The sequence below is a fragment of the Citrus clementina genome, unplaced genomic scaffold (genome assembly GCF_000493195.1).
Source record: "Citrus clementina cultivar Clemenules unplaced genomic scaffold, Citrus_clementina_v1.0 scaffold_3, whole genome shotgun sequence".
Lineage (NCBI taxonomy): Eukaryota > Viridiplantae > Streptophyta > Magnoliopsida > Sapindales > Rutaceae > Citrus > Citrus x clementina.
In genome coordinates, this window is record NW_006262339.1 from 32,247,795 (window position 1) to 32,259,165 (window position 11,371).

Genomic DNA, 11,371 nt, shown 5'->3' on the forward strand with positions numbered 1-11,371 from the left:
TCAGATATATATTAATTGTTTAATATATGAATAAAGCATGTTTTGTTTTGTCTTAATTCATGGTTAGATTTTCCGTTGTATTTTTTCTTTGGATCTATAACAAGAGGGGTGATTTTTTATCATCATGTTTCTCTCTTGATTTATTTTACTGTTATAGAATTTTTGTAAGCCAAAAATTGGCCTAGGAAATTTGTAATTTAATCTCGGATTTTCAAGATCGGAGCGACGGAGGCCGGAAATTTTGACAGCGGCAACCAGCAGCAAGCAGCGCGCGGCCAGCAGCACACGCTGCCAGCAAGCGCGCGCTGCATGCGCAGCGGCAGCAGCACGCGGCTCGCAGCCAGCGCTTGCGGGAAGCGTGGCTTGTGCGCGCAGCACGCGCTGGCACAGGCTGCTCGCGCAGCAAACAGCGCGCGCGGCCAGCGTGGCCAGTAGCACCAGCTGCACGAGCAGCAAGTTGCGTGCGCGAGTTTGGAGCGTTTCCGGCGACATGGCGGCGGGTGGTTCGGCGTCGGAGATGGTCGGAAAATCATGAACAGCGGCTGGATTTTTTGGAGATGGCGGCTGGGGAAGAGAGGAAGAAAAATATGGATTTAGGGTTACATGGTTTTTATCATGGAGGTCCCTATGGTTCCATAATTTTTCATTTGGGTAGAAAGGTTTTTAATTTTTTGCATTTAAATCCAAAAACAGTTTTGGGTTTAATGAATCCTAGTTTTAGGCCCAATTTCAATTGAGCTTAATGGATTAAAAATGCATAGACAAAATTAAATACATTAAATTTATTTTTGGTCCAAAAGTTTTATTTTAATAAAAAATAATAATAAAACTATTTATTTATTTATTTCTTTTTAAAATTAAAAATTGGACCAATTATAAATTTAAAAGCCCAAATTCCCCTAGTCCATTAACAAAGACAAGATTATGGAAGATGGACATTGACAAGAAGCCCAATGAAGATTAGGCTTAGGTTAATGTATTTTTCATTATTAGGAAAGCCATGAATTAAGATTATTTAATTGTTTTTCTATATGTTATGTTTTTGATGATAACATGCCATGATAACATGTCATATAGAAGAGGTAGTGCCACTCTATGCATAATGATACATATCATTCATTAATTATGAATTTCATTTTATTGTTTGAAATTTGCACATGCTTAATAATATTTGATATCATCTAGATAATATTATAGGAAGCATGCAATTAACAATATGTATGTTTTAAAAAGGAAAAACCAATTTTAAAATATTGAGTGGGAGAGGGAAAATTCAAGATAATTTTCCCACGGGCTCCATTGTTAGTTCAAATAATAAAATTATATATATACCTCGACTTCATGATACGGTGATGCTCCCTACGGAGGGTATATATATTAGATATTTTATTTGATGAACTTCAAAGATAAAATTGAAATATTTTTCAATCGATTGTTCACCCCAACGGTGACTATTGATATGAAAAATACGTAGATTGAAACAATGGTTATACACTCAACTAAAGTTTGTTATTAACCTTCCCAACGAAGCTCTGTTAACAAATTTAGGCCCAAAAAGATAACGATAATTATTTATCATGTCTTTACATGAAAGTAAATAATCTAATGGATAATTGGGTCTAGTAAGTGTAGACATGACTTCCCCAACGGATAGCTTGTCAAAACGGTACTAGATTATCGTTACAATAAATTAAAATGCATTTATGGTTTTTTGCATTTTTGTCATTTATTGTGAATATTGTTTCAAAGTATTTATGCATGTTTATTTTGTTTTGTTTTTCAGAAAATGTCTTCCATCAACCCATTATTAATTATCCTTGTTAAAAATGAACTCACTGGCGAAAATTATTTAGATTGGAAACGCAATCTATTTAATATTCTCACTGCTAAGGGAAGCAAATATGTGTTGACCCAGCCTTGCCCTCCTGAACCATCTTTATACGATTATAGAAATCAGAGGGAGCCTTATGAGAAATGGTGCGAAGCTAACAAAATGGCTAAGCGCTATATATTGGCTTCGATTTCTGTGGAACTGCATAAGAAATATCGGAGCATGGAAACAGCCACTGAAATAATGGCTAGTCTTCATCAGATGTTTGGGCAAAATACCCATTTTGCCAGAGAAGCAGCATTAAAACGTATCACAGATACTAAGATGGAAGAGGGCACAAAAGTTCGTGATCATGTCCTCAAAATGATGGACTATTTGAATGAGGTAGAGATTCATGGTGTTCAAATCAATGATAAATCAAAGATTAACATGGTGATTGAATCTTTACCTGATACATTCAAAGAGTTTAAGGTCAGCTATATCTTAAACAATAAAGATATGACCTTAATTGAATTAATGCACGAACTACATGCTATAGAAGAATTTTATCATAGCAGAAAACTTCCTGAAAAAGGATTCCCTTCAAGGCTTAAGTCGAAAGACAAGAATGAGCAAGCAAGAGTTGGGATCAGCAAACTGTCCACTAAAAGAAGTGGCAAGCCAAAAGGCAAGTGTTACAAATGTGGACAGAAGGGTCACTGGAAGAAAGATTGTCCTAAGATTATTAAAATCAGGTATAGGAAATCTTTAAGCTTCCTAATTAGTTCAGATTTCTATTGATTCATACAATAATGAATTCTGAGATAACTAATCTTATTTGTAATTCATTTATTTGGTTTTCAGGAAACCAAGAGATTAAGTGAAGAAAGCTTCAAACAGCAGTTGAGGACGTGCTAGTTTATATCAATTGAAAGACTAGATCAATTTTACAAGACTTTAGTTTTGATATTTGTCTTTATATTAGAGGAATTTAATTTCGGTGGCTTGTTTTAATAAACAGGAGTACACTGTTATTTATGGATCCTCTGTTTATTACTTATTTTGGTTATTTATAAAGACAATTTATATCATAGAAGTACATTGATCTATTCAAAGTAAGATATAATGATAAAAAGTATATGCATTTATCTAAGAAAAGAAATGTTTCTTCTAACCAAAAATCACCTCTGATATTTATGCTTAAGTCATATAAACTATAATAAGATTTTAAAAAAATGATTAATGATAGACTTGTTGGCCTATTAAGATTGATCATTGTAACTCTATAAATCTTATTTAGAAAAGTAATATGACAAGGATGCTCTTCATGAGCTAAAAGCATAACATTGTATTTGATGATTTAGCGCATACAAATGTATACGGACTAATCATTTTACATGTTATAAGAGGTTATGAGTATTCTATCAATCTTGTTGATGAATATTCATTTTATTTATGTTTGTCTAAATGCGTCATGATTCCATTGCTTTTGAAATTCAAAAGAGAACGTGGATAAGACAGAAGCAATTAGACAGGAACATAAAAGAACTTCGATATGATCGAAACAAAGAATATCTCTATGGAGAATTCAAGTACTATTTGGTTGTCAATGAACACTATGATACAATAGTGTAATTAAATGGAGAAACAAGATTCTTTTGGATAAGACAAGATATATACTAAGTGGTTTATCATTTACCTTTTTTGATTCCAGATACTAGAATTTGAAACTACAAAGTTTATTGAACTAAGTTTCATCTATCTCGGTGTCTACTACTCCAAGATATTATGAAAAAGTCACAAACATAGTTTGATACACATTCGTATTTGGAGTTTACTAGAATCAGAGATAGAGCAGATGAATTCGTGTTCAGAAGCTTGCATGTTTTAGGTATCTTAAAGGAATAAGGGAAAGTCTGAATTATAGTCCTCAAGATAGGAATGTATTTATAGAAATATTATTTACTTTCTTTGAGGAAGACTATATAATGACTTATAACCTAAGAGTAAGGTAAAACTAGAGAAGCAAAAGAGATCAGGTTGATGCTCAGCTTTCAACACCTGTTATAGAACAGGAAGAACAGCAACAACCAGCTGATCAGTACAGGATTATCCTTGAACAACCATCACTTTTAGAACCTCGTCGTAGTGGGAGGGTAACTAGGTTACCTGAGAGATACATGCTTTTGGGAGAAACCTATAAGGCTATCTCAGATGAACATGTATAAGATCCCACTAGTTACAACGAAGCTCTAATAGATAGATATGTTGAATTTTGGAAAAAGGCCATGAATCAAGAAATGGAATCTATGTATTCCAATAAAGTCTGGGAACTTGTAGAGGCACCAAATGGGGTAAAACCTATAGGGTGCAAGTGGATCTACAAGAGAAAAAGAGGAGTAGACGGAAAGGTGGAAACATTTAAAGCAAGATTAGTAGCCGAATGGTTTACTCAGAAAGAAGGAATCAATTATGAGGAAACTTTTTCTCCGGTTGCTATGCTTAAATCCATCAGGATTCTGCTCTCCATTGCTGCAGTGCTAGATTATGAAATTTGGCAAATGGATGTCAAGACTGCCTTTCTTAAACGGGCATCTTGAAGAAAACATCTACATGCAGCAACCAGATGGATTTATACAAAAAGGCCAAGAACACATGGTATGTAAGTTGCAGAGATCCATTTATGGATTGAAGCAAGCATCCCGGTCATGGAACATCAGATTTGATCAAGCGATAAAATCGTTTGGATTCATTCAGAACATTGATGAACCATGTGTGTACAAGAAAATTCAAGAAAAATTTGTAACCTTCCTAATTCTTTATGTAGACGATATTCTTCTAATTGGAAACGATATAGGAGTGTTGACTACAATAAAGAGTTGGTTAGCAAAACAATTTGATATGAAAGACCTGGGAGAGGCAAGTTATATTCTTGGTATCAAGTTACTACGAGACCGGAAGAATAAAACTTTAGCCTTGTCTCAAGCGGTCTATATCGATAAGATATTGGCTAGATTTAGCATGGAAAATTCCAAGACTGGTTTATTACCATTCAGACATGGAATTACATTCTCTAAGGATCAATCACCTAAAACATCTGAAGAGATAGAGAGAATGAGACGAGTTCCCTATGCAACAGCTGTGGGAAGTCTCATGTATGCCATGCTTTGTACTAGGCCAGACATCTGTTTTGCGGTATGGATGGTTAGCAGATATCAATTTAATCCTGGACCTCAATACTGGACTGCAGTCAAGCATATTATAAAGTATTTGAAAAGAACTAAAAATTATATGCTTGTGTATTCTGGTGATGAACTTATTCCAGTGGGTTATACTGATTCTGACTTTAAGTCAGATAGGGATTCCAGAAAATCTACTTCTGGCTATGTGTTTGCATTGGGAAGTGGAGCTATTAGTTGGATGAGTGTGAAACAATCTTGTATCACAGACTCAATAACTAAAGCTGAATATGTGGCTACATCTGAAGCTGCAAAAGAAGCTATATGGCTCTGCAAGTTCCTACGAAATCTTGAGGTGGTACTTGTTGTAACTGCACCCCTTAAACTATTTTATGATAATGGTGGTGCGGTAGCTCAATCTAAGGAACCAATGAACCACAAGAAACAAAACATATTAAAAGGAAGTATCATCTTATAAGGGAATAGTGTAGAAAGGTTATATAAAAGTACCTTAAATGGCATTAGATGCTAAATGGCAGATCTTATTACAATGGCCATTAGTGGGAAACCTTTATAACCTGCACTTAGAGCCCTAGAGCATGTGCAATATGCCAGATATGCTTTGAGAGCTAGTGGGAGATTGTTGGGAAAATATGCTCTTTAAAAGCATATGTGTTTATTTAATTGTAATAAATAATTTTTCTGATTAATAAAATAAATGAGGTATTTTATTCAAATATCTTAATTGCATTAATATTTGTATTAAAGTCCATTTAATCATATTATATGTATTTATGTGATCACCATGTGGATTCACAGAAGACATAAATACAAGTTATCTTATGATTAAATAAATTTAGTTTGCAGTTGATAAATAAAGTTGGGCACTTTATTTAGGTATAGACTGTAATAAATTCATTGAATGATTTGTCTTAATCATGTATGAATTTATTGATGTAGTACGACTACATTGAACAGGATCACATATGAGATTTAATTAACTTTGTAATAACTGTCAGACTTATTAAATCTCATAGGTATTGATTTTACTGTAATCTTAATCTTGAGTTAATTATGATTTCATGATTGTGATTGTTATTTCATTTGAGTTACCTATGGGCACGACACATCCTTGTGGTCAAGATTACCCGGTATCTTGGTGGGAGCAATTATGAGTATTGGAGTTATGGATTAACAATATAGAATTTGTACAACACATCTCTTGATAGGTTTTCGGTACTTGATCATAGAATTCTCTGGCCAGAGTGTGTCAACATATTTAGTATGTTGAAAATGATCATTAGAGAAAACCAGTAAGGATCAAGGAATAAGATGTTATTAAATTGATTGGACAGTTGAGATATCAATTTAATTAACGATGTGGTACAAAGGATTGTGCAGTAAAGAAATCAATGTGGCTTGGGGCGAATTATTATTCGAGCATACAATTATGGAAGTCAGTTCCAATCTTTTAGTGGAGTAGATTTGGAATTAAATAATTGGGCTAGTTTAATTACAGGCCTAATTATTGTAGCCACTATTGTATGTTCCCAAATGATCCCCGGGTTAGCTCATTTAATTGACTGCACCACTACTGGACTAATAAGTAAGATAACTAGCTATTTGGGTCAAAAGCCTAAATATATCATTTAGTGGGAGGCTCCATTTAATTAGCTTTTGTATAAGGGGCCTTATGTTATTTTACAAGGTGGGTCCCCTATTGAAAAAGAAAATAACGTGAGTTTTATTTATGGCATTTTTTGGAGCCTAGGGTTTTCACTAAAGGGAGATATATAAGGCTTATTTTCTCTAAAGAAAAAAAGTGAAGCCACTTTATACAAATCAGAGAATAAGATTTTTCTCTCCATTATTGAGAGAAAGATTTTCTCGTGCTAGTTACTTTGGTAGTGATAAAGGCGCCCACACGTCAAGTGCAGTTCGAACCTGAGTCATAACCTGGAAGATCATTGGAGACAGTTCGTGATCTAACTAGCGTGGTGGTGACGGATCGTGATCTAACAGGAGTGGTGGTGGCGGATCGTGATCTAGGAGCCTAAATCACTTCAGCGGAAAAAGCCAACTCGAATTTTCAAGGTACGATTTCTGGATTACGTATTCTTATATATTATATGAGAGCGATCTTCAAAAGGTTTAATAAAAATTTAAAAACCTAATTTTTCCCCAACATCTTCATGGCTAGAGTCTGACTCATTCTTCTTGTTGAACCAGGCCCTGGCTTCTTTTTTCAAGGACTTTACAGCAAAAATGATTGCTTCCAAGTCTCTTTTCTTATCGAAGGACTTCGCCATTTCCATGATGCACCCACTCAGTATTTCAGCCTCAGTTTTGATCCCATAATAATCCATCAAGTTCCCCAACCTGTTATCATACTCAGTTTTGTACTTGAAAGCATCGGTGATGTAGTCCTCAAAGCCATCAACTTCCATATCAGTATCATAAGACTGCATTGCCACTTCCTTAGTGAAGGATTTTATTGTGGCTGTTGGTGGTGCAATGTCTTTTACCGCTCGATAAAGCTTCCCAATGACACGCTGTGATTCATAGCTGGTTTTGTCTTGCTTCTCCATAAAGTCTGGATATATCTCGACACGTAGTCCACTGGGTATTGTGGCTGCTACTCCAGTTTTGGAGAAGTCCACAGCAATGGTGGATAGCTTTGCAAGCTCAAGGCATTGGTTGCTCCTCGCCTTGTCAGGTTCTAAATCTGCATGCACGACGTGGGCATTGCAGATTACGCCCAAGCTGTCATTGACTATGTAGTCGGCAAAGTATTCCTCCACATCCTGGAGGATAGAAGAAAATATGTTAAGCGGCAAAGAAAAAGATCACAACAGATTATAGAGTGAAAAACAAATGATGAGAAATTTTTCAGGATGAGATGATATCCTGCAATGCCTTTGGCTTGAAGAAATTAGAAACGACAGAGTGCAATGACAAAAGAAACTAAGCAAATAGAAGAATTTATTCATGCATATGAATGAAATAAATCTTAAAACATTACTAAAAGATTGAGCAATACCTCGATTGTCACATCGCGAGCCAAAACCTTTTCTGGAGCAGGAGTATAACCCATGGGAGGAAACTGAAGTGGAGGAATAAGTTCGTGGTCCCAGCAGACAAAGTAGACGTCACCGTCCAGGTCACTTCCCGAGCATTCATTTGTATGGGGTCTAACAAATAATGCAACCATTGTCAGTTTACACAGGTAGTCAGGTATATATCTAAGGATTCATCAAAACCGAACATTTTATTAGGAACAACCAAATATGAATTATATTATAACTCTTCCTTGGAAAAAAAGTGGGGGTAAAAAAAAGTCTTACCTTTCCCCTTTTGCTGGGAAAACAACACAATCCACCATGTGATGCAAAGCTGGTACGTCCACAGCTCTTAGCACACGCATGTCTCCTGGGTGTAGACATGGATTTTTAGCAACAACCACCTTTCCCTCCACAACACTAAGTTCTCCTGATCGGTTGTTGCAGGAATTATCCAAAAACTCTCTTCTTCTAGAGGCAGAACATTGAACAAACACCTGACCAGATTCTAATGTGCCTGTTTCATCAAGACATCCCATCATTGCTCGTCCATTCTGAATAAATATCCTTGTTCTGGTTCTCAGCTCCAGCAGATTTGATGCACGGAATGTCTGTAGCATCATTGACAGAAACGGTTCTGTATCAGGCTTATAACCACACATGAGCAGTTCTTTCAGAACATTTGTGTTCTCCCCTGAAGACATCAGTTCCAGTGCCTCATGTGCCTTCAAAGGATCTGTTAAAATGGCATCTAATTGCGCGACGCCCTCTCTCTGCTTCTTTTCAAAAACATGATCCCTAATGCCAAGAGTGGACAAAAGGGTTATCAACTGGCGGTTAAGGAAACAAGGCTGATACTTGCTATTTGCCAAAATGTCTAGACTTGTGCTTTCGGATTTGTACTTGAGCATACTCTTCCTCAATGATAACTTTGTTGATGAAGTTGGATCAACTGCTACAACACCTTTGTACCCGCCATATCGAATTTGAAATGCAGATGGAGTATAAATCGTGAAACCACAATTTTTAGCCACAATTTCGGCTAATTCGGCAGATATTTTCCCTATACCATCCGAGAAACAATATGTAATCCCATCGTCCTCCACCTCTACATCAGGAATGATTTCAATATCACTACTGTCAACATGCAGTGCCTCTCTAGATGAGCTGAAAGACTGACCAAGTCTAGCAGCATACTTTGCAACATTCTTTATGTCGCGAAAATCACCCATACTCTCTCTGATATCTGCTGCAGTAAGCTCAGGCCTGGATGCAAACATCCACAAAGAATTATCTTTTACTTGACTATTTGAAAATGCCAGAGTTTCAAACTTCTTATCTCCAATGACTATCCCATTTCTTAGAGTTGAGAGTACTCTTTCATAAATTCTTGTATGCCTTTCTTCATTGGTGGAAGATGTCACAGGAGACAAAACTGTTGAGTACAACTTATCCAAGTCCTCATCAACAAAAGAAAGGCGAAGAAAGTTGTCAATTTCATCTGGATAACTTCGTACCACACGATTTGATAGACTAATCTCCGGACCAGAGAAATAAACTTTAGATGGGGTTACCAAAACCTTGTTTACATAAATCAACCCATCATCCAAGGCAACAGCAGGGGATGTAAGAAATCGCCTAGATAAGACATACTTCCTATATTGCTCTTCAAGCCAGCTTACAGGCTCATAGCAGCATTCTCTAAGGTGAAATAGCGTCTCCAAAGCATGTTCTATGTATTCCATCCTGATTCTACTCGGATCCACCAAGCGAAAGAATTTTGCATCAAGTGCAGGCCCTGGAATGCAGCCATGTTGAACTAGAGAATTGATTTTGAACAAGATTTTGAATTGCAGTTTAATGCCATGAGGTGGACTGATCATCGGGACAAGATCAGTATTGCAAGAGAATGCAGAGCCTGGTACTAGAGTGAACTGCACTGGACTTTCTTTGTAGTAGAAGAAATCTTTCAGAGTTTTCGGAATATGAGCCCCTCTGGGAAGTTCCAAACACATAGCAGATGATTGTCCAATGCTTGAAGATGGAGTAAAATCAACTTCACGAATCCAGTGGACATCTTTCTCATAAATCTTAGGAGCACCATGCAACTGGCAACAGAAAAAAAAGAAAACAAGCTTTTAGCTTATGACATTTGAAAGATGTAAGCTGATCGATCATACATCACGGTATTGAAGTTATAGCTTTCTTGTAAGTGATCAATTTGCAAAAAGCTGCATTTCTTGGTACATGACATGAAGTGATTCTTAAAAAAAAAAATCAGATTAATAATTTGTAATAAAGAATACAAACCTGAATGACAAGATACTTATCAGAGTGACGACTGGAACGGTGAAGCACAATCTGCCAAATGCTTTCATAGGAGAGCTCAAGCTTATAATCTACAGATGCACAAGACAGAAAGAACATGAATTTTCTGAGGTCCGAACACAGTTTCACAGAAACGTTTTCCTGCGACCAGAGCACAGAAAACTTGTCCTCGGAAATTTGGCATCCAAAATTCAACTTCAGATCATCATCCAACTTGGAATACGGGCTCCTTCTCTTTGCATCGGAAGCTTTTAGATAAGAATTCCCGTACCACAGACGACGCTCAGCAGCCAACCCCTTGATTAGTTCTGCAGCTTCCACAGTTGTGAACTCAACTACAGCATGTGCTCTTGAACCTTCATTTTGTCCAACTTCTACATAAGAAACAGTTCCTTCACCGGTATGTACCTCCAGAAATTCCTTCACAACTTCGGAAGACGCAAGTGAAGCAAATCCAAACAAACTGATCGTCTTAGCCATTTCGTCTAAACAATTTCAACTACAGTCTCAATTGTACAGTATTGAAGGTTAGCAACTCTTACAATGCCAAACTTATGCAATCAATTAACAATAAAAGGCAACACATGCTCCTACAGAAATATATAACTAGGACGGAAAGCAAGTTCTACACCAAATAATATAAGCAAATAACTTACTAGAAAAGAGTGATTACTCAGAGAAGCTTGCAGCAAGAGATGCCAATAAACACTAACTAGCTTTGTGAGAAACAAATGGTGGTCAAGGAAGGTGTATATAGATAGAAGAGCTCATCAATGCCTTCTTCTTGGTCTTCACTTTTCAATACTAGGAAACTTCTTGCATAAGCAGACTTGGCTATGACCTTTGGGCCCCATTGATCGTGTAGCTGCTTAAATTAGCACCCAAACTCCCAAGTGACTGACACGTCTCGACATCTCATTGGCTGACATGAGTTTTCTCCCATGAAATAGTTAGTTTTAACTCAACACATAGGGTCACGCGGAGTTAGAAAATGC

At 36.6% G+C, this 11,371-nt stretch overlaps 1 protein-coding gene across 1 annotated transcript; it reads right to left on the minus strand.

The window, feature by feature from the left end:
* Positions 1-7,151: 7,151 nt before the first annotated feature.
* On the minus strand, positions 7,152-10,958 carry LOC112099874 (RNA-dependent RNA polymerase 1-like). The gene is made up of 4 exons (XM_024187378.1): positions 10,359-10,958; positions 8,350-10,156; positions 8,030-8,223; positions 7,152-7,793 (listed from the first exon to the last, which is right to left on the minus strand). Exons 1-4 carry the CDS (start codon positions 10,854-10,856, stop codon positions 7,152-7,154), a joined length of 3,141 nt encoding a protein of 1,046 aa, XP_024043146.1. The 5' UTR covers positions 10,857-10,958.
* Between the last annotated feature and the right edge of the window lie 413 nt (positions 10,959-11,371).

Coding starts and splice junctions, on each gene's coding strand:
- LOC112099874 (XM_024187378.1), bottom strand. CDS start 10,856: ATGGCTAAGACGATCAGTTTGTTTGGATTTGCTTCACTTGCGTCTTCC. Junction 10,157..10,358: donor ATAAGTATCTTGTCATTCAG/GTTTGTATTCTT, acceptor TTCTGTTGCCAG/TTGCATGGTGCTCCTAAGAT. Junction 7,794..8,029: donor CTCGCGATGTGACAATCGAG/GTATTGCTCAAT, acceptor TCTATCCTCCAG/GATGTGGAGGAATACTTTGC.